We start from the raw sequence: 23,892 nt of genomic DNA, 5'->3' as shown, positions 1-23,892 counted from the left end.
AACATTTTAAAGTAATCTGCTAAGCCAGCTCATATGGAAAAAACCAGTAAAGATACACTTATTTTGGTCCAGCATCAATACTAGTGATTTAGGCTGTTTGCAGCTGGAATGACAACAAAAGTCTTTACACCAGCTGGTTACCACACCATCAATTATGAATTAATATCTATGGAATAAATTTCACCTTCAATCCCTTGGACTCTCTTGCCAAGTAAATGTCACTGCAATGTTTCTGATGTGGTTTTAGAAAGTTACGCTGATCTTCCTCGTATGTAACAAATCTTACTATGTGACCTCCACAGCATTGATTTAATGAAACACAGTTCAACAGGGCAAGGACCACACCTACACTGGTTTAACACTGTTTTAACTGCTACTCTTGTTTTAATGACATCAGACTCACTAGTGATACTTTTCAAGATGTGGATGAACAATGAAAGTTAATTACCCAAGGAAAAAAGTGCCTGATTTCACATTACAAATTCATACCAGTGGACTGTTCCTCCTGCTTAGTCTCCAAGACAAGAAAGATATTTACACTAAAATGAGATTATCCTTAGATTCTTACCATTTTACCCTGAAACACTAACAGCTAAACATCACACTCAAGGAGGTCCATATATAGTCTGGATCATCTAGAACATGCTGCACGGTTACAATTGGATTGTTCACTTTTTTAGAAAACAAGTCTTCCTCCTCCTTCCCACTCCCAAACACCACAACAAAAGTCAAAATGAAGAGAAACGAAATAATTTATTAGAGATTTCACAAGCAAACTAACATACATGTAAGTCTCGTGACAGTTTAAAGATATCTGGAATCTTTAAGATGAGAAAATTTATACTCTGCCTTAAATACTTTAGAAATGCTACTACGCACAGTTCAAGAGTCCTGATGATTACACTGCTTCTTCCCCCAGCTTGATAATACTTGAAAGAGATGGAACACAAAAGGGACCTGGAACATCACAAAGGCATGTTAAAAGTAAGAACAATTAGAAAATAGTAGTGTTATGCTTTCTTTTGACAACTAAGTGGAAAGATGCTTAGTATTTAGAAAAGTGCTGAATGTCTGAAAAAATCTGACTTAGTAGATACAAGCTGTATTAATTTTATATCATGGTAAGTTAAACAATAATGTAGTATGAAACCCACAAGAAAAATATGTCACTGGCAACAACACTACCTCAGTGCAGACAACAATCTAAAAAACCCCCCAAAAAGCCAAAACACAACAAAAAGGTAGTAGTGATTAATAGGTTGATCAATAGTTCAATTCCAAATACTTCATTGTGAGATATTGTTATATTTTCTTCTCTACGTAAAAAAAGAAAAGTAAGGCATGTACAAACTAAGTCAACTACAGACTGTTTCTCATATACCAGGACAACAGTAATGATCAAATGATCTAAAATACTGGTCAACCCTATAATATTATTAAGAATTGCTCTGCAACATATTTTAACCAACGCAGCATTATATTTATTTAAAGAAAAACAAGACAAAATCCTCAGTGTGAGCTCAGCACAGCTCCACGCACATCAATGGAATACTTCTAGCTCATGCAAGCTAAGGAATTGGACTACTAATTAGCAAATTATATGACCTTTGAGGAAGGTGGAGGCCACCTTTCAAGACTAGGAACCTTCATTGTGTCTATTCACACATCACAGACAACACATTGATTTTTTTTTTTTTTTTTCCCCTGAAAAAGTGCCCTTTGCTTTTAAAGTTACCAGATTAGTTCAATCTCTAAAACATGTAAACTCCTCCCCACACCTACTCTATACAAAAACTTAGATGTAGTTGAGCGCTATGGGAAACATTGCACAAAAAAGGATACAACAAGAAAGGATACACTCTGCATGACAGTATTACTGCAGTATTTACGCAGGAATGTTTCTAAAGAAGAACAGCAGAATGTGGTTTAATTTTACTTGATTCTCAGTATTGCATACACATAACTTTATGCTACCTATCATAAGCAAATATGCCTCTGAAAAAATACAGTTCTGACCCCTTATGAGATTTAATGAAGGCTGATGAGTCCAGCAACACTAAACTCCATATTCAAAAGTAAATACATTTTTTTGATAACTTAAAGTACTAGGACAACACCAGATTTTTCCATCTCATTAATTCTCCTTCAAGGCTTTGCCATTTTACAGACTCACTTTTTCCATCAGGTCCAAAACCCAATCATGTTTCCATTCAATGCAGGTTTTCAAGTCACTTCTTCCCTATGAAGAAGCTGGAGACCTCTCAACATCAGTTTCTTCTACATAACCTTTCTCCCAAAAAGCTGTGTTTTAGCTACAGAAAAAATAGTCACCCCAAATACTAACTGAAATTTTTGCCAGTCCATCAAGAAACAGACATTTCAGCCAGCAAGGAGTTACATAGTATTTTTATAAATGACATGTATTATTTTCTCTATGAAGGATAAAACCTCTGTAGAGAAAATACTAAAAAATAATAAAAATATTTGCAATAACATTCATGAATTTAACACAGCTTCTTCCTGTTTAAAAATAATAAAAAGTTTAACTTATGTCAATTTAGTTGTTAAAAAACCAAACAACATTGAGACACAAGATACAGATCAAATTTGAAGTCTCTCAAATGTTCGCATAAACTTGTTTACATGCATATTTATGTTTCAAATGAGCTTCTGACACTGTTCTTCCTTACAGACTCAGATTTGTATCATGGAATTTTGCACCATAAGTCAGCACCCATCAGAATATTCCAGCAGGAACAGGAAAACATAGTCATGCAGAAATAGGGATCAGTTTCATCATTAGTTGAGAAGTGAAATAAATATTTTTAATTAAACCTCATGGATCCCTAGAAATCTCTATTAGTCTATGGCACATCCTGTGATCTTTACATACAAAGTAAGGCAGAACTTCTGCCCATGATACATTAAACCAATGACACCAAAATAACTCATGTAGACTTTCAGGTGCACAAATAAATCTTGCAGAAGTATGTGTTTGCTCACTCTAAAAAAAGCTTCCAAGTTGACCATCAACATGATTAATAGCCAAATAAGCACCTCGTGATTTTCTTTATGTAATTCAACTATTATTTAGCATGCTTAGTGAAGTAAGAAGTAGATTTAATGTACAAAATTAGTTGGAAAGATACGGAATTCCTAAAAGAATAAAAGTGTTCAGACTTCATTTATAAGGCTTTCCAATAGCTAAAATACTTCAAGTTTCTTTTTTTGCGTTTAAAGAAACCTTAGTAATTTTTTTATTAGACACTGGATAAAATAATATAAATACAAGGTTTGGTTGTTGTTTTTTTTTCTAAAAAGGAAGGAGTAAGAAACAAGACTGAAATATTCCCATAAATCACTGATCCTAATAGAATACTTAAGCCAAGACTCCTTTGTCTCTTTTCCATGACCAATAGAGAAAAAAAGTGATCTTTGATAAAATAAAACACAGATTTTTGCAAACCACAAATCAATAACTCAAAACAGCAACCAGTAAGACCAAAGAGCATCTCAGAAATGAGGGAAACAAGCTCTAATATAATCTGACAAAAAAAATCCTTCGACAACTGACAGAACAAGACACCTACAATTAAAGTAACTTTTAAACAGAAATACTACCCTCACAATAACCATACTGCTGAGTCTCCAACCAATTTTTAAAAATCAAAAACAGTCGTTCACATCCTTTATTTCAAAGTTCAGGGTTTTTTCCCAAAGTAACAATGATCGAAACATCCTGATTAAAAACACATCATGGAATAAGTAGAATGTTTTAGAAGCATTCAGTCTAAGCTTTGAGTTTGTTTGGTCTTGTGTGGAGGCATAACCAGAGTGATGCCCAACTGGTATCTGTAATTAGGTTAAATGCCCTTTAAATTTGAGCTAGCTGATCTATCAAAGGTTCATATTGAGAAATAAGTGCTTCTAATACTTGCACCACTTACTTCACATTCTAATTTGAGGCAGTTAACTATTCAAATGTTTTCAGGCCATGAAAACCCTCACAGTTAAATTAGAGCTGATTTGCCTGAGTTACTCCCATATAAAGCAAATACTTAGACAGTAGTGAAGTAAAGCTAAGTTATAGGAAATAAAGTTAAACAGTGATTACTTTCTGCTAAAAGTTACTTTCCCATCAAGTTTAGACAATAATGTCAAAAATCAGGACCTATGCATTCCACAACAAAGGAAGCCTTGATCAATGCTATATTAAATAGCACTTTCTGACACAACACCCTTCCTTAAATCAGGCAAGTTTAAAGGATCCTGCAACAGTACCAAGATCTCATTTTCTGAGGTTAGCAAAGACAAAGGTCCTTTACAGAGCTAGCAGAAGTGAGTTTATTGCTGGAAACAGTTCTCCAGGATCACTTTACAATTGTGGGGACAGAAGGAAAGAAGTGAGGATTTTCAAAGCCAAAACCCCAGAAGATTACTAAAAGGTAAGTGGTCAGATTCCAGACAATTACTCTCCCCAGGTTTTCAGATTAAGGATTAGAGAAACTGACAACTACCCTAGGATGTCAGGATTAGGGAAATGGCAGTCCCCAAGTTTCTAAACAGAGTAAGAAGTAACATTTTAAACTTACACCAACTATATACCTTGCATTCTGGTTTTCTGATACAAGTGCACATAAGAAAAGAGAGAGAGAGAAAGAGAAAAGAGAGAGAGAGAGAGAAAGAGAAAAGAGAGAGAGAGAGAGAAAGAGAAAAGAGAGAGAGAGAGAGAAAGAGAAAAGAGAGAGAGAGAGAGAAAGAGAAAAGAGAGAGAGAGAGAGAGAAAAGAGAGAGAGAGAGAGAAAGAGAAAAGAGAGAGAGAGAGAGAAAGAGAAAAGAGAGAGAGAGAGAGAAAGAGAAAAGAGAGAGAGAGAGAGAAAGAGAAAAGAGAGAGAGAGAGAAAAAAGAAGAAAATTGTATGGAACATTTCTCCTCCACCATCACTATTTCTAAAGCAGCCATTAAAAAGATAAAGACAAAAAACCCCAACAAAACAAATGAAGGAAAAAAAAAACTCCTGCCTATTTCTTTATTTTTATTTTCAGGCAGAAAATCCATACCTTATGCAGTGTTCTACTTTTTTCTTTTCCCTTCATTGGCATCCTGTTTTGGTCTAGCTGAACGAGCAAATTGCTGAGATTCTGTTAAGGACTACAAGTGTCAATGATAAACAGAAGTCAATCAAGAAGCAAAACAAGTATTATTTATCTCAGCAAAAGATCGTTTAAGAAGTGGCCTTTATCTGTGCATCAATTCTACTACAGTATTAAATATTACAATAGTATCTATTAATCAAAGATTAGGACCTCACTGATCTGCAGTATGAAATATTAAGAGAGCCTGTTCAAGAGTTTACAATACTAAATAAGTAAGGATGACTAACCGGGAATGAGTTAGGTGCAAATAGAATAACTACAGCAGGATAAATGCTTGATATTTACCATCCTCCATCCCAGCGTGTTTATTCCATAACTTTGATGTCTCAGTAGGTATTTGGGAGGAAAAAAAGCTAAAAGGAACAGAGGTTAGGGTGAATAAGAGCACAAAGAAAAGGAAATGAACTATGAAACATTTTAGTGAAAAGTAAGAAAGGACAGGAAGAGATTTAAAATATACAGACAAAAACCAGGGCAATGCAATCGAAAACTGTTGAAAACCCAACATGTTCCACAGGCCCAAAAAGTAATGACAGTTCTAGCCAGAGCAGCAGTTGAAATCAAGACCACTGACCCTGACAGGAACAATTCTTTTTCTTAGTTCTGCAAACACAGACTTACCCACATCAAAAAGTCTACTTAATTTAAATACAACAGTCATACAAGCTTTTGTATTGTGTTTGCAGGATCAAAGAGCTAAGATCAGAGAAGTCAATTTTATCGTCTTAAATAAAGCACATTTACCTTCCTATTTCAGAAGAGGTGCCTCTATATTTTTCAGTTATCATGTTAGTAATACTACACTATGCTATGCTGCCTAGTTTTATTAAGGTATTAGAAATCTATGGAAAGAGAAAATAAGTGGAACACTATGACAGCAAAACTTGAGAATGACAAACAGATAGATTATAAAGAATATAATGTAAATGTTTGAAGAAAAAGATACAACCACCATGGGTTTTTCAAATAAGACATATCCATTTGCTTCTTTTAAAGCTTTAGCAGCTGCTTTTTCATTAGGAAGTCCAATGAAAGCCTGTCCCTTCATACGGCCTTCTTTCATCAAACGTATATCAAACCTAGAGGCAAAATTCAGAATTGGGAATTACTCATGTCTAACCACACCTTCATATTTCACAGTACAAATATAATTCTCATGCTTCAAGTTGGAGAAATAGCAGAAATGGGAGCAGACTCTGCAAGCCAGTATTACGTCACTGGAGACCACTTTGCTGGGGCAACCATTCAGTAAAAAGTGACATTAGACTTCAAAATGGCAAATCGGTGTGCTACTGTAGTAAATATGACATATGCAAAGTGACCAGATACACACAGTTCTCTATGCTGTTCATTCTATGTCACTCAGCCAATAAACAGTAAATTTGGTTACAAAAATAAGGGTAAGATAGTGGGGTCTTCATCACTGATAAAAAAAAAAATAATTCTACTTCTGTACTTGGGATAAATGAAGATTTTCAGATGAGATTTTCACCAGTATTACAGCAGTTAACACAAAAGGTTTAATTTTAACCAAGTACCAAGTTAACTTACATATTTCGTTCCACTTCTGACTGAAAGTCAACATATCTTCCAAAAATGAACTTGAGATCCTGAAATTAAAGGGTAGGTATAAGAGGAAAGCTGATAAAAAGCCCTTTTGATAAATATTTAATTTGCTTGTTTACCTACCTTTTCTTGGACTTGTTTAGCTAAATTCTTCACATATATCCTGCAGTTTGGATCACCTGGCTCATAGTTTTTGAAAACAGAAAATTTTTCCATTTCTTGAAGACGACAGAAAAACAGACAATGTTTTAGGTCATTTAATTACTTTGTATTTTTTTCTCAGTATAAAATAATTAAATTTAATATATGCTCAATTTATAAAGGAAATATAATAAAGGAAATACTTATTTAAACTATTTGTTGCAACAAATCAAAGAGCTAATATTAGATAATTTATTCTCAGTTATACCTTCTCTAGAAAGTCTGTTTTTTTCTAGATCCTTTCTAGAAATAAATTCTGATGGTATTTCATCCTCCTCCTCTTCAGTTTCCATTTTATCATTTGAGCTAGGAGCTGGGAAAATCCTTCCAAAGCCTGTATTATTGATTTCTTCTGTGGTTGCATAAAGGTCTGCAATTTCGACACATTACATAAGTGATTTGTAGTTTATCCACAAAAGGATCAACAGCAAGCAAAAAGTATACACCTTCCAGTAACATTTTAATATAGTAGACTTTGTAAAGAAATGTCAACACATCCTTAAATAAATGTGTCTAAATCCCTGGTTTGAAAAACACCTGCCCTATATGGTCCTATAAAATCAACTGTACTACAAATAAAAGCCATGGCGCGTGCCAGTTAACGTAAAACTAGCCTCTCTGCTCAAGCCTGTATCCATTTCAATGGTTTATTTAATTTTCATTCAAAGAAACTGTATATTACAGTAAAGTACCAAGAAACACAGACTGACCATAACCCTATAAGAAACCATCACGCCTCATTGCTATTATCGCCCAGCATTTTTATAGCAGACAATCAGTGCATCACAGAGAAGGAGTTGGCAATCACTTGAATGCTGCTCTCTAAGAGCTGGAAAAGGAAAATCTGAAATTAGCCTGATATATTCAATTATACTGTATAATACTGAGAACGCATTTTAACATATTTGCGAAAAACACCTTAACATTTAAAAAGAGAGTGCAATTTACCATGATCACGCAGATCACACAGGAGAGAAAGAGACCTTTAAAATCCTCTAAATCATTTACTATACCAAAGCACAGAACTTTGTGCTTTAACATGGGAAAAACAGCAAATGCAGACAAGGTACAAGTTGGTGTTCTTAAACAAACCTTGATGTACACTAGTTATGAAAGCTCCAATAAGAAAAGAAATCCCTGGCCTGAATTTTAGCAGTCTTCTACACACTGAAACCACAAGAATTTAATATTAAGTACAGTTGCAGTACAAACTCTCTTACCATTTTTTTCTTTTTCCGAGTTTATCTGAAAAACAGCTGGGATGTCAGTAGTAATATGGAACTCAATTTTTTTATGACCTACATGCTGTGGCTGCTCAAAGACATCTGAAGGTGATAGTGTAGGGTGCAAATTACTGTTTAAAACAACAACATGTTAATTAAGAGTCAGATACCGATGAATGCATAGTCAAATACAAGATTTCTTCCAGATAGATTTTATGCTGCTGTTTACCACAAATACATAAGTTCTCAATTTCATAAGTTTTACCCAATATAGTTCAAATTGATTCAAACACTGCAAATGCAGTAGGTATGGCTGGCAGCAAGAGCAAACCCAAGAATTACATACCACGTTACAGTACAGACAGGCACTTACGAAAAACTTTATTGGTAACTTAAATACAAAAAATAACTGGCTTTGCTGCTCTCTTGCATAGTGTATAAAATACACCAAATTTTCAAAAAAATACATCAGATCACTTGGAGGAAGAAGGCAGCTATTAGTAAAAATGCATTCACAATTGATCATCACTACACAGAAATACTAGACTGGTGTCTATTGTGCCATACTACTGCACCATACTACCGCACCATACTACCGCAGTTTCAGAAACCAAAATTATTTAAAACCAAATCAGTTTTTATTCTTCCAGTATCACACTTCTTAAAACAAAAATTTTTAATTAAAAAAAAGAAGATCCCAAACAATAAATCCAGATTGCTTCTGTTGGGGCTGAGACATGAAACTGTTGTTTCCAAAATTCACATATCGGTGAAGAATGCTTGTTTTAAAAACAGTAACACTAAAGCAAACATGATACAGAGAACATTTAGTAAAAGGAATAATCTTCTGAAAAAGTGCAAAAACCACAGAAATAATACAAACCTGTGGGGAGTACACACAGGAACATTCAGTAAGTCTTTAATTCTTTGCTTTTTTCTAACACCACGCCTCTTTATGTTTATTGGTCTTTTAGGCTGAAGGGTTGCTAATTCCATCAACTTGGTCATTCTATTTTAAAGAAAATTTAAAGAAGAACCAAAGTGGCTTACAGTTTATTTGAAAATACTGATTTTGAGAGCCCTTCCCCCTTCCTTTAAGCCCTTGAAATACAACTTTTCAGAATATGGTTATAAATCTAGCTACTTTATGACCAAAACTACATTAATAAACTATAACACATAAGTGCTTTCTGTATATCAAGCTGCTAAGTGATCAATCAAAATTGTAGTGAGTTCAATGATGCCCCTTCCTCCCCCAAACATGCACCTAATTAAGACACTGAAGCTGCAGAAATGCCAAGAAACCCAAAACTGAACCTTTATCTATAATATTATATCTACTCAACAGGAGTGCCTTTTTCTAAATGCATGTATTTTTCTGAATATAGCATAGGGACTTTCTGGTTTACTTTTCAGTTTAAATAGCAAATTAAGAAAATTGCTTCTTCATTTAGTATTACTTTAAAGATTGAAAAAACAGCTATGATGCAATTCAATACCAAAACTGCAAGAGAATTCTCAGCATGCACAACCTCCCATTATTATTACTCCGAGCAACACACGCTGATGTACAAAGAACATTTTGGAAGTCAGAGCGCACGTATGATTCAGGCTGAGTAGTTTACTCAGTAAAAATGTGGAAAAAATGAAGAATCCAGAAAAACTAATTATTGCTTCCTTGTATCTGCACTCTCTCTTCATTCTGAGCTTTTGTTTTGTTGGGTTTTTGGACATGGAAACAAACGATAATTCATATACCATTTGGTCATTTTCCTTCTCTTACTGTGATTCAAAACAGCACTGTCCCGTTTAAGTGACCCTGGAGCTTCCTGAAGCATCTGGAAAGATTATCTATATGCTGCCAATGTTAATTGATATCACCATTTGCTGAACCAGAAGCTATAAAAGTAAAAATGTCATTTTAAAAGAGGCCAAAAACTTACGAATGACTGTAAAATGCTTACCTCTCCTTCTCCTCTTCATTATCACTTTCATATTCTGATTCATCTCCACTAGATAGTTGCTCTTCTTCCTCTTCAGGCAAAGGAGGCTCTTCAGGAGGCAGAGGTGGGACTGGGGGAGGTGGCGCAGGCACTGGTAAATACTCTTCATACTAATTATGGGGAAAAAGTTAAAAAAGTAAATAAACATTTTAAGAAAAAAATGACTATCTTGTTTTCCTTACATAATAAAAACAGTCAAAACAATTAATTAGAAGTGACAAGAAGGGTTTTTTTAAAGTGTGTTTATAGGGATCTATATGCTATTTTGCTAAACTATGTTACTAATGAAAACCTTCCACAAGAAAAAAATTGCTGCTTTCTGAAGTATAACAGTGAATGTTTTCATTCTTTTAATTTGAGGAGTTAAAAAAATTGCAGCCACGGCCCTGGGTTTTTACTTTGCACTCAGCTTTAAGGACTTTCCTGAGGGGAATGTGGTCAAACCATATAGGAGGAGGCCTAAGCTCCCACACCATCTCCATTTCTACACTGGATCTTCCATCACCTATCAAAGTTGTATTTCTTTCAGGAGTGAGGATTTCATGAAATGAATTAGATTTTTAATTGAGACTGCAAAAACCTTATATAAGGAATTCCCTATGTACAGAATATCTCCAGCCCCACTTTCAGCAATCTTACTACACTTAACAGCTACTTTTATGTACCATCACTTCTATAAGGCCCTGATGTCTTCTGGCATTAGAAATACTGTGGCCTTTAGAAACTGCTCCAGGAATTTCAAGGAATGGTTTCTCACCTTACTACTCTTTTTGCATGACCATTAAATTCATGGTGCTTAACCTGACTCAATACCAGGCAACGAATAAAATTATTGCCAGAAAATCAGTGTGAATTCATTTATTTGATAGATTTATTTCATAGTTTTCTTCACCAGCTAGCTCTTCTGTTATGAGAAGTGTTCTGTTAAGGCAAACACAAAGCGTAGCGGAGCACAACTTCACTATATTAAAATACTGTAGCTATCACTAGTAATGCAAGTCCTCACTCTATCTTCCACTGGCAGTCAGTCAAACTACTCTATCACAGCAACAGAGAACTGAGACCACAGACCCAGTATTTCTATTTGTCTTCAGAAACAGCTCCCCATAAACCTCTGCCAGTTTCCCTCAACACCGCCTCTTTCAAGTTAAATCCAGAAGTGCTGTATAATCTCATTAACAATCTGAATCTAATCAGAACTCCAACGAAACACATGGATCAAAGAACTTAACACATCTTTGTAAGGCAACAGGCTAATCATATTCTTTATTTCCTGTATCTGTAACATGATGCTATAACCTCCCTTTTTTTAATAGTCAGTTTGAAATATTCCAGTGCTACTGTCATACATGTATATTCTTTGTTCTAACTATAGATAAAGATTTCTTTAGAAGACTAACACGCACGTCTTACCCAATAAAATGTAGCAGTATTTCCTATCCTCTAGAGATTTCTCCAACTTCTAGAAGTTTGAAATTAGATCTCCTACCATGTTGCTAACATTTAAAATTGTGAATCTATTTTACAGTACTTAAAACATATATTAAAAAAGTTACCATGGGAGGGCGAGCAGTAATTGGTCCAAAAGGTGGAGGAAGATTCATTTTATTCATAAGATGAAGCACCTGAAATGATTCAAGACAAGTAGATTTCCTTTAAATAAATATAGTTCCTTGCTAGTTATCATAGCCGATAACTTCTGGCAGGTGTGAATCAGCATAGTATTAATGTAGACACAACTACATTGATTATTAAACAATGTGAAAGCCTGCACTTGAGATCCAACACTAATGGTAAATATGAGTAACAGTCTAAAAAGGCTAATCAAAAAAAGTAAAGCATCTTCTCTGAATGAAACTCCAAGCACTCAAGTCACATCTAATTAGGAAAAGCATATCCAGTTAAGTCTTCAGTGTCAATGAAGCAACAGTTACTTCTGGTCAACGAAATCTTATTATCTCAACATAGTAAAAAATTAACATTGGTTAACACTATCATAGGAAAACTAACTTTATATTTACTGCGACAAAAAAATATTTCTGTGGATAATTAAAAAAGGAGATGCTTTTATTTTTATATTTTGGGTTTTTTGCTGTTTTTTACTTACCTGGACATAAAATTTGGGCACGCTTGCCAAGGCATTTGCTATATTTGCTAGAATTGTACTTGAAGGTGGTGGATACAAATATTTGAGGCAAGAATTGATGGGAAAGGTGAGGCTGAGGAAAAAAATTTAAAAACAAGGAATCTTAGCACCATCACCACATAATGACTGATAACAATTAATGATTAATAGAGGTCTAACTATTCATTACATCTGAAGTATCACTGAATTATTATTTCCTCTAGAATAGTTTTGGACCACTTACATTTTGTCTTTAAAGTCAGGGAACAGTCCCATAACGCATGACAGACTTATAGGCTTTGGCACAATGAAAGTACCAACACACACGGAAAGCCTAAAGCACACAGAAACAATCAACATGTCCAAAACCAAAAGCACAGCATAGGATGCTGTACAAGCAACTTAAACTCAATGCTCAAAGCACTGGATTTATTAGCCCAAAAATAAATTTACTCTTCATGTATGCAAAAATGTAAATGGCAGGATAAAAGAACAAGAAATATCCAGAAAAACAAATGTCAACAGTATTCTGCTGTTAACACTGGGACAAACTACCCAGTTTTCAAACTCTTCCTGAGAAAGCAATGCATCACGCTAGAAGGCTATTATGCAATCCAGAGCTTCACAGCTGAAAGCACCAGTTGCTAGTCGACTGTGAGGGTTCTAAACTTGAAGAATTAAAATTTCACCTTTATGACAATTCCTACAGCTATGCATGTAGAACAGTAGCATACTATAAAACACGAGAAAATGCAGCATACCACATTCTCTCTAGTTCAACAGTGCATAACTCTTATTTTAAAAATAAAATGTAACAGAATAAAATAATTAAAACAAAAAAACCCACTAACCCATGGCTGGGTGCAATTCCATTCTCTATTGTAACACAGTTTGGTTCTTTCTTCTCTTCTTTCACTGGTTCTTCTGAACTGAAAAGTAATTTAGCATTAACTAAAACAGGGCAAAATTTACATAATGTATGAAATATGTTTAATCTCATATTTAAAAAGGTAAGAAATAGATTAGTATAATGTTTTTAACATCTTCTATCAATGGCATTACTACAGCCATTATTAATTCTTAAGAATTAATACATGTGGATACTTACAGTAGCCAGACTTCTAAGGCCTACATAAATAAATATTTGTGCATATTTAAGTAAGCCTCCCTATATTTAAACACTTATGACTTAAATCTACTCACAGGAAAAGAACTAAAATTATTTCTTGTTGCTCTCTGTTCAGAGACTGTGTAAAATCAAAGGTATTAAATTACTGATTTGTTCATATTCAGAGAGTGGAATAAATAACTTAAAACTTCCAGAGTTGATCTTAATTAAGCACTATCACATAGGTTCTATCACTTAGTTACATATTACACAGGTAAAAGTGAAAGCCTAACTATGCAACTTTTTTTTTTTTAAAGTACTTGACAGACAATTGAAATCCAAACTACCACAGTTCTTGGTCACACTAGTATTAGGATTCATTGACATTTTCATCTATTTTTAAAATATTACATATTCTTTAACTATTTGAATAGAGACTGACAGTTTTGTTCTGCGTCAATTTGCATAGATATATGCAAATCAGCTCCAGCCTAGAAGCCAGTGGCTATAATAGTATAGTCTTATACAGTTATGCTAGCAGGTGTCAGTTCTGCCTGACTCTTGATTAGATTAGAAACATTGCACGCACTATTTAACAGCAAAAGAAAATTATAATTCTGACACACACAAAAAAAAGTAGAAGAGTTTTTTAAACATAGGGAACCTGTGCAACTCAGAGGTCAACTGCCACTGACTGGAGCATTGCTCTGTAAATGAAAACAAACAGGGCCATCTGCTGATTAAAGATATTAATAACTACAGGAATAAGGATGGGAATTATTACGTGATAATACTGAATGAAACATAATAGGAGGAATGCAGTCACTTATCTGTAGATCTGAACCTGCCTGTTAACACTTCTAAACTAACAATTTATCCTTTGACTTAACAGTATTACGAAAGCATCATGAATACAGAATTTCCTTTTCTTGACCACAAACATAGAAACTAAATTATGATGCACATACCTTTTACAATTCTCTGAGACAGAAGGCTGGCTAAGTACCTGCACACTATCTTGCTCCTTTGCAAATTCAACAACTAAGGTGTGACCTAAAAGTTTCAGCTGATGCAGTCTTGACAAAGCCTTCAAATAATTATAATGGAAAAAAGAAAGAAAGGGAAGAGGAAAAACATCAGAATTATTTCAAAGCATAACTGTTTTTTCTTTGGTTGGCAAACTAGACATAGGATGCAGTCCCAACTGCTTTAAGCTAAGTCTGTGCCACTACAGACGCAGGTAGTTCTGCACTGTTCCTGCCTTCACAGCACTGCTTTTAGCAACCAGCCCCTTTCCTGCCAGCAGGAAGGGAAGAGAGGAGGTTGCACAACTAGAACCATAGAATGGTTTGGGTTGGAAGGGACCTTAAAGATCATCTAGTTCCAACCCCCCTGCTGTGGGCAGGGACATCCTCCACTAGACCACGTTGCCCAAAGCCTCATCCAACCTGGTCTTAAACACTTCCAGGGATGGGGCCTCCCTCCACAACCTCTTTGGGCAACCTGTTCCAGTGCCTCACCACTCTAACAGTAAAGAATTTCTTTCTAATATCTAATCTAAATTGACCCTCCTTAACTAGAACCATTAGAGAGACTTAGGTCATCTGAACACAGTAGCAAGACTGCAGCCTTGATACTTATTACATAGCCTAGTAAATCCCTGTGATTTTAAGTAACTAATCTCTTGCTCATGAACTACAAACATGCTTAAGTCCACTAGCTGACAATTTTAAAAACAAGAGTCTTAACAGTGACACTAAGAAGCTTCAGCATTCTGCAAGTCCAGATCCTGATAGGCTGCCAGCAACTGACATCAACCTAAATTCACCACTGTTCACCTCACATAGTCTGTAACTTTTTTGAGTAGTACTTTACAGCATGGCCTAAAAAAAAAAAAAAAAAAAAAAAAACACCATAAAAGCAATACCAGAAAAAAAAAAACCAAAAACAGGGTATAACAGGGAAACTCAGGACACAGGCTTCTTACCAGTTTCATATTTAAAAAGCACTAGTAGTGTTAGCTTTTTGGTATCCATGTCCCCCATTAACACTGCAATTTTCTTTTTCTTATCAAAGTTGGGCATTCAAGGCTATCTTGAATTGTGTACATCACTATGTATGAATTTTGCAGCAAATATGCAATTATGCAGGAGACAAATTATGTTTGGTTTATAGTTAGTATACAAATACACACACAGCCTAGACAATGCCCTGATCAGTCTCAACTCACATAAGTTTGTCATGCTCTAAGTGACAGGTTGGATCAGAAGACTTCCACAAGCCCCTTCCAATGCACCTTTCTTATGATCCTCCAGAAGTGTTCATTTTATCAAATCCTTCAATCATCTCCTGTCACAGAGCTAATATTACATTGGTCTGCATTTTCCTGACACTGCTTACTAGATGACATGTAAAACATTTTAAAGCACAACTGGCAATTCAGAAAAGTGTTTTGCTAAAACATTCAATAACAAACTCAGTACAAACCTTCACAGCTGCATTTTCACTGGGAAAGGTAGCAAAAGCAGTATGTTTCTAGAAAACAAAAAAAATTGTCATACTGAATTCAAATGAAAAAGGTAAGAAATTGCACATAAGACATTCACCCACAACTAATTCATAAGTTCAAGTTTACATATTTGAAAGCTTCCAGATACTAGTCATCTACCTCCCACGTGGGTGCAAAGGTGAAGGACTAGAAAACGGTTTTCTTAAAAATTTAGGACAAGCACCTCCTGCATTCAAAAATTAAGATAGGATCTCAGCAGTTTGAGGAATACAGGAAAACAGTATTTTTTTTTTCTAGTGAGCAAAAGCCATCTTAAACTGCAAGCAAGTACATATTGATAAAGCATCACAGAATGGTTAGGGTTGGAAGGGACCTTAAAGATCATCTAGTTCCAACCCCCCTGCTGTGGGCAGGGACATCCTCCACTAGACCACGTTGCCCAAAGCCTCATCCAACCTGGCCTTAAACACTTCCAGGGATGGGGCATCCACAACCTCTCTGGGCAACCTGTTCCAGTGCCTCACCACCCTCACAGTAAAGAATTTCTTCCTAACATCTAATCTAAATCGACCCTCCTTCCGCTTAAATCCTTTATCCCTTGTCCTGTCACTACACTCCCTGATAAACAGTCCCTCTCCATCTTTCCTGTAGGCCCCCTTCAGGTACTGGAAAGACACAATTAGGTTTCTCCGGAGCCTTCTTTTCTCCAGGCTGAACAACCCCAACTCTCTCAGCCTGTCCTCATGGGAGAGGTGCTCCAGCCCTCTGATCAGCTTCGTGGCCCTCCTCTGGACTCTCTCCAGCAGCTCCATGTCTCTCCCGTACTGGGGCCCCCAGAGCTGGATGCAGTACTCCAGGTGGGGTCTCACAAGAGTGGAGTAGAGGGGCAGGATCACCTCCCTCGACCTGCTGGTCACACCTCTTTTGATGCAGCGCAGGACACGGTTGGCTTTCTGGGCTGCAAGCGCACGCTGCCGGCTCATGTTGAGCTTCTCATCAATCAATACCCCCAAGTCCTTCTCCTTGGGGCTGCTTTCAATCCATTCCTTGCCCAGCCTGTAGTTGTGCTGGGAATTGTGCCGACCCACGTGCAGGACCTTGCACTTGGCCTTGTTTAAAGAAGTTCAATCCCTTTTCCAAAAAAGGAAATTGATTTCAGCACCTCTCTGTAGAACATTTTCATGAAAGCAACTCTTAAAAGTAATACTTTCCTGCTACAAAAGTTGTAATTATTGTTGTGCCCTGAAAGTTTGGATGGTTTTTAACTAACACTTTCCCTTACTTTTTAAGTTTAAAAAAACCTTAAGCTTTCCAAATTAGATCAAATCCTCACAGAATACACAGTTCTTCTTAAATTTGTTTTAACAAACTTCATTACTTCATCTTGCCACTACATGATCTGGTATTAGAAACCCAAAACTTTAATACTGTTATAATAGCCACTAAGAGGAAAATCATTGTAATGAAGTCAGTATTTTTAACATCCTATAAAAGAAAGCATGACGCTGACACAAGATGTAGACTTCATTTAGCTGCAGTTCTGCAGGAATACAGGGCTCTTTCCAAACAGCATTTGTCACCTGACAGATATTCCTATGTTTTTTGTAATTTGGAGAAAGAAAAAAAAATAAATAATGATTTTAAGAGACAGACCTGTGAAACTGCATCCCTACACCTACCAACAGACCCGCACTGCTTTTCCACAGCCTTATTCCTAACAACAAGCAAGGCCAAAGCTGCAGCCGAGGGAACAGCACTTGCAGCCGGCAGGGACACGGGACCCCGCGACAGACGCTCTCCCGACCGCCCCGCCTTGGCCCGGCGGCACTCTCCCGGCACGCAGGGCCATCGCGCCGCAGTCCTCTCCACTCCGAGCGGGCAGAAGGAAGAACCCTGACCCGGCAAACACGCTCACACGCTCCCTGAGGCGCAGCCAACGGCCCAGGGCGGCGGCAGGTCTTTCCTCCCGCTCCCGCCGCCCGAGGCCGCCCAAGGCCCCAGCCCTCACCAGCCGCCCGTGGTCGGACAGGACGCGCACAGACACCGCCCCGAAGTGCTTCAGCAGATCTTCCTTCTCCGCCGCCGTCAGCTCGGCGGGCAGGTGCCGCACCAGCAGCGTCCGGCCCCGCCGCCGCGCCACGCCGGGATGAGGCGGGACGCCGGGATGAGGCGGGACGCCGGGATGAGGCGGGACGCCGGGATGAGGCGGGACGCCGGGATGAGGCGGGCCGGCTCCCAGCCCCACACCGACCGCCCGCGCCTCCTCACAGCCCAGCGCCGCCATCGCCGCACGCACCCGGAAGCAACAGGACAAATCGCGCGAGAGCGGAGGCGGGGCTTGGGGCTCAAGTCTCGCGAGACTGGCAGGGCACGGGGAAGGGTTGTAGCTAGCGTCAAGGGCGGGACGCGCGTGCTGCAGGCGCGTTCGGGAGGTGCCGCCTCAGGCCGGCGCTGGCGCCGTGCTGGGCATCTGCTGGCAGCTGGGGCGGAAAGGGGCGCCTCGGTAAGCTGCTCTGCCTACCTGCTCTGGCCCGTGTGCTGGCGGGCGGCTGGAGCAGCAGCCTGAGTCAGCCGTCAGGGTCTGCCTGCCCCCTCGGTCTCGCTTGCTGTAAGCGCTGTGGTGGGCTGCCTGGGAGCCCTTCTTCCAGGGCCATGTCTCAGGTGATGCCTCAAAATCTGTACCAAATCTGCCTTAGTCAAGTCTGAAATAATTCTCCAAAGGAAGAAATAATCCTTGCCCTCTTTCCCTCCCTTAACAGTTAAGAGTTTGTTGTCAGACCAAATTGTGAGAAGTTGTAATGCTTTCAAAAATACAGGATTCTCATTAGCCTTTAGCTGAAGAGACTTCTCTTTTCCTCTGCCACTTCACCTGAACAGCAAGGTATTAAGATCTTTCTGGCATAGACATCGATATGCTGCTTGAGGATAGCAGCTGTTGAGTGTCTAGCAAAGGCAAGCAGCATGGGTGAAGCACAGCCATAATTACAACCTGTAATTATGGGCATGAGGGAATTCTGCAGCACAAGCACTAAGTACAGAGGCAGTTACCAGCCAGCTCCTACTGAAACCAGACAGATTGATCCAGAGCCAGCCTTTTTTTCTGAGCCCAGAGGCTGTGACCTCAAAAGGGGAAGGGAATCCTCAAACTTAACTAATGAAATCTCAGGTCTTATACCTAATTAGCTGGTTGCTGGCTGGCAAATACACCACCTGCCTAGATCACTGTTGCCACTAGGTCTGGGTCCAACAGAGCCATAGCACCTGATGCCACTGTGCAGAGCTGGAAGGACTTGCCCTGGCACTGGCCAGTGAGAGCACTGAGCAGGGAGAGCACTGAGGGAGACCCAAGCTCTGGGACTGGTGTCTGGGGTACACTGAAGCCAGCCCCAGAGAAAAAATACTTTGTAAGGTGTGCAGTGTACCTGGTGAACAGGAAATCATTGCTTATTGCATCTTTCAATAGAACAAAATAAGGCCTTCAGTCATGAAGTCCTCAGGACTGCTCCTTTTCCTTGAAGAGTCATGATGGACCTGGCCTTCTATGTGCAGTACACCTGAAGGGTCTTGGGCCATGCTCATTTTATGACTGAACACTGACAATTTGGGGAAAGATCTGGCCATCATGGGTGGTCACAGTGTTCTCACTGGGTAGATCAGATGACAGTCCAAGTTCATCAAGATGGGTTTGGGAAGGAGTTGGGAAAAAAGACTGAGGAAGCACAAAATGTTCAAAAGGGATCTAGGAAAAAAGCAGAAATGTAGCTGCAATTTCTTACAGGATCCGTTACTGCATTTTTGTTGCTGCAATTAGTATAAGCTAGGAAATATCTATGAACTTGCAAACAGGTGGAAGAATTGGCACAGTATGCAAATACGGCAGTGTACTTTCCCTTTTGATGATACCAGCAGTACTGTTTTTTTCTGAGACTGTTGAAACTTTAAAAGCAACACTGGCCAGCCTAGTAAGTTCTGTGTGTGGCCTGTAATTTGTATATAGTCCAGAAGACTTTCTGGGATATGCTGGTCAACGTGCAATTGTAGTAGAAGGGAACGTCAGGATTGCAAAAGCAAGTCTATGGTGGCTGTGCTGCTGCATCCTATTTAAATTGGCCTCACTTGTAGTTCACTCCTGGGTAATGACATAGAAGAACTTTTTATGCAACAGGTCTGTGAAACTTGTAATCAAACTAAACTTCCCTGTTTCCCTTGTAGCTTTCTAGTAATTCCAATTACTAATCTGCACATCAGTCACCAGATGGTGAAATAATGATATAATTTCAAATATGTTTTCCCCTCAGAACTAAGAAACACTGTTCTCAGTTCCAGTCAGGGTAAGCTGAGGAAAATAGGTGTTTTCTAATGACATTGAACACTAAAGTCACCAGAGCAATTTCACTGGAAACAACTCTAATATCTCATGGCTGTTCAGTCCCCTTGTCCCTCTCAGCACAGAATCCCCTTCAAAGAAAGAAAAAAACATTTTAAAAGTCTGTTCACCCTGATGGACAGGTGCCTGAAACTGAACTTCTCTAGAGCAGAGGTTTAACAGTGTCATGCGCATCAAGGCAATAAAAATGTACAGGATTTTTTCTAAGATACAAGAAGCAGAAAAAAAATTTATTTTTTTCCTTTCTCTCCCCCTCATCCCCACATTTAAAATAGATGACTAATGTGTTATTTTTTTTTCTTTCCAAGATGTTAAATTTGTAGATACTTGAACAACAGCTTTCCTTAACACAAATGCATTTATGTTGAAATATTAGGTTTGCACGTGCAAGTGGTTTAGTAATAGCAGGATGAGTCAGAACTACAGACTCATTCAGGTCAGAAAGGAAGGAGATCCTTTTGTGGAGATTTCTAGTCCAGCCTCCTACTCAAAGCAGGGTCAACACTGAGTTCCAACCACATCACTCAGGACTTTCTCCAGCCTGGTCTCAAAAGACCCTAAGGGTGAAGATTCTATAGCCTCTACAGACAAGCTTTTCTATTCCTTTAATAATCTCCCAGTGATTTCCCCCCCCCCCCCCCTTTTATCCAGTTGGAAGTGACTGTATTTGTATAAATGTGTAGTAAGTTCATAAAGACAAAATTTCAAATTCCCAATTAAAATTTATTGAGTTGGTAAGAAATACAAGTTTGAAAAAAATCAAGAAAGCTAAAGCTAGCTTTGCAGAATACCATGATGTTTTGCACACTATTCGTTACCCACCCCATAAAGCTGTCCATTACTGACATCAAATCAGCAGTGGCCAGGGACAGATATAGTTGTCCAAAGTAACAGAAGTCCAACTCAGCCTGTCCTTTGCAGTTATTTATGAAAGCAGCAAGTCAGTGACACATTGAATGATAAACTGATATAAATTTATTAAAAAAAAATATGTAAGGGTCCACTTGAAATAGATGAGTTTAATTTTGGATGGTATGAGTTAGCAGGCTCACAATTTTTTGGAAAGTACTTATCTGCATCCTTAAACAGGGAAAGGTGAACATTACTGACAGCAGCAAAGCTACTATTTCTTGAAGCAATTGAGATACACAAAGATGCTGTTAGATCATTATGCTGATAAATTGAGACCAGAAAGAGGCTAAATGTTGAAGGAAAGCTGCAGTGTGGGATTTCTAGACCCTGCTGTTATCGTTATTGATTTTGGGTTTTTTTAAATATATGCCTCTAGGTATTTTATGTTGTCTCCAATAGATGTTCCAGTTGGCTGGACACAAGCAAGCTCTGAGCGAGGACACAAGTAGCTGTGTTGGCATGAAGATAAGCACAAGGTAGTATGGCTTGTTATACCTTGTCTACAAAATACTGTATACCCATGTAGTACATGAGTCTCCAAGGGCAACCTAACATTTTGGAACTCTCTTGTATGGCTAGGGCCAGAAAGGCTACCAGAAGCAGAGTTTTAAATGGCCCCCAGAACTGGTTGCACAATCCACAGAATAAATAACACTTTATAATGGGGTCACATTCTTACATTAATGAAATTGCATATTAGAGTTAGCACTACAGAAAGACTGTACAATTGAATTTACTGACTGTTCTGGTTTTGCATTCATCCTTTACTGACCAAAAAAAAAAAAAAAAAAAAAAAAGCACCTTCAGATTACAAAAGCAGCAACTCCAGAAAATCTTAATTCAAGTTCCTTCCCCCAGAAAGAACAGATAGAACTTTTAATACAATTTGAGAGGCTGTCAGAAAAGGCTTTTTAAAAAGAAAACAGTCTCTTCACTAAGGGGAAGAAAAAAATGCTTTCCTCTGTTATTTTTTCCCCAGATGATACAATTGTTTTTCTTGGGGTTTTTTTTCTGCCTTTAATGAAATACGTGAAAGACTTTTGGTACACTATATATTTTGTGCATAATTCCAGTAACAAAGTAAGGAAAGAGGTTTTCCCTGCACACTGAGAAGCCTCAGCAGCGATTTCTAATAATTTCTTTGATTTTTAAACAAAGTTCACAGAGTTTGTTCTAACACTGGTACCTTTTGCCTTTCTTTCCCTATGCAGTTGTGTTGTGGTTGCTTTTCCTCCAAGCCTTTGTCTGAATAAAAAGTTTTGTAATAGCATCTGCATGTTTAAGTATGTCTTGCAGCATAGGAGTAAGAAACCATTTAGTGTAACACTTTCTCTTTATAATAAAAGCGCTAAATTTAAACAGTGAAGTGTCAATCAAAACAAATTACCTGTCACTCAGTATGTTGAAGGGAAGAACTACATGCTGCATTTCATCAGTTTTCAAAGTCAATTCTCCGGTTACATGTCTAATGTTAAGGTGATGTATTTTATATCTTAAAGCAAGTGTCAACAACCTTTCAGGTGGAAGCGTGAAATGCACTTCTGCATAAGCCGAGTGCCTGGGTTTTTTACCCACAGGTTCAGGACCAATGCCTTATTGTGTGTTATTCTTCTATGTAAGACACTTAGTGTCTTTTTCCACCAAATACAATCAATACTTTATATGCAAGTACAACTTTATCATAGATCATTATGCTATGAGGTTTCAGACGTGCTGCCTTATATTAAAATGAAGAGCCTGTATGCTGCTATTCCAGAAGTAATTGGCATTTTACTTTCAGCAAGCTGTTTGACACAGCAAGATCTGACAATTGCAATCTGCAGTTTCCCTTCTTTTTGTCTCTCCTGCCTTGTGGAATGATATCTATAGCTATGTAAGAAATAATTATAGGTGACAAAAAATAGCCAGGGGAGGGGGAATCTTTCTTTTCCTTCAGAAAGACGAGTGTATAACAAGCAAATGGCTTTTAGAATGATGACATCCACAGGAATATAATTTTAGTTCTCCAGAGTTGCAAATTTGGCACCTGTCAAATTTGATTCTTTCATCCTGTTTTTTTAACTCATATATTTTCTGCCTTATTTCAAAAGCCATCAGAAGAGACTTGGTATAATCAAAGACTGTCTAGTATAGGACATTTATTACCTGTGAATCAGAGTTAATTCATCATATAGGATTTGGTGACATCATTACTCTGACTTTAGTGTGAAAAGTTTCTAGTGACTTTAATATTTGTATACCAAGTGTTTGGCACGAGAAACCAAAGATATTCAAAGCTGTAAATAAATTTAATTGCATTCTAATTCTATGTTGATATGTGAGTTTTCTCAAAATACCAAAAATGTTTACCTGTTCAGTATGAGGTGTTCTTTAGGATGGTATCAGTGCTGACTTTGCTGTTTCTGCAGTTGCATCCTTTAAAGCAGAAATTCTCTGTTTGTGGATCATGGTGCAGAGTAGGTTCTACCAATTGGCTGATAAATAAATACATTTCATCTGTGAAAGAGCCTGAGTACCTCATGGGAAAATAAACCACATAGTTCTCAAGTATGCCTTCATCACAAGTAGAAGTCTCTGTATGAAACCATATCCAACACTAGAGTACTCAGCCTTATTCTTGGGACAAATGTCAATGAAAGACTAATATCATTTCAAAGTACAGGTTCCATCTTAGGTCTCAAATGCCACATGAAACAATTGAT

At 37.8% G+C, this 23,892-nt stretch overlaps 1 protein-coding gene across 3 annotated transcripts; it reads right to left on the bottom strand.

The window, feature by feature from the left end:
* Positions 1-734: 734 nt before the first annotated feature.
* RNPC3 (RNA binding region (RNP1, RRM) containing 3) lies at positions 735-18,182 on the bottom strand. Of its 3 annotated transcripts, XM_075760073.1 has the most exons (16): positions 18,097-18,182; positions 17,900-18,042; positions 15,870-15,917; positions 14,351-14,469; positions 13,126-13,203; positions 12,257-12,368; positions 11,706-11,774; positions 10,111-10,259; positions 9,030-9,155; positions 8,144-8,277; positions 7,132-7,293; positions 6,846-6,940; positions 6,708-6,766; positions 6,103-6,235; positions 5,061-5,133; positions 735-1,901 (listed from the first exon to the last, which is right to left on the bottom strand). In XM_075760073.1, the coding sequence occupies exons 1-15, from the start codon at positions 18,173-18,175 to the stop codon at positions 5,074-5,076; spliced, it is 1,566 nt and encodes a 521-aa protein (XP_075616188.1). In that variant the 5' UTR covers positions 18,176-18,182; the 3' UTR covers positions 735-1,901; positions 5,061-5,073. The 3 variants fall into 3 exon arrangements, with proteins under 3 accessions (XP_075616188.1, XP_075616186.1, XP_075616187.1); XM_075760071.1 differs by having other exon boundaries at positions 17,900-18,175; XM_075760072.1 differs by having other exon boundaries at positions 735-957; positions 17,900-18,175.
* Between the last annotated feature and the right edge of the window lie 5,710 nt (positions 18,183-23,892).

Source organism: Balearica regulorum, chromosome 8 (assembly GCF_011004875.1).
Source record: "Balearica regulorum gibbericeps isolate bBalReg1 chromosome 8, bBalReg1.pri, whole genome shotgun sequence".
NCBI lineage: Eukaryota > Metazoa > Chordata > Aves > Gruiformes > Gruidae > Balearica > Balearica regulorum.
The sequence above is the reverse complement of the archived record's forward strand: the minus strand, read 5'-3'. Positions and strand labels throughout refer to the sequence as shown.

Coding starts and splice junctions, on each gene's coding strand:
- RNPC3 (XM_075760071.1), bottom strand. CDS start 18,175: ATGGCGGCGCTGGGCTGTGAGGAGGCGCGGGCGGTCGGTGTGGGGCTG. Junction 9,156..10,110: donor AATGAAGAGGAGAAGGAGAG/GTAAGCATTTTA, acceptor TCTTTAAAATAG/AATGACCAAGTTGATGGAAT. Junction 6,767..6,845: donor CTAAACAAGTCCAAGAAAAG/GTAGGTAAACAA, acceptor CTTTAATTTCAG/GATCTCAAGTTCATTTTTGG.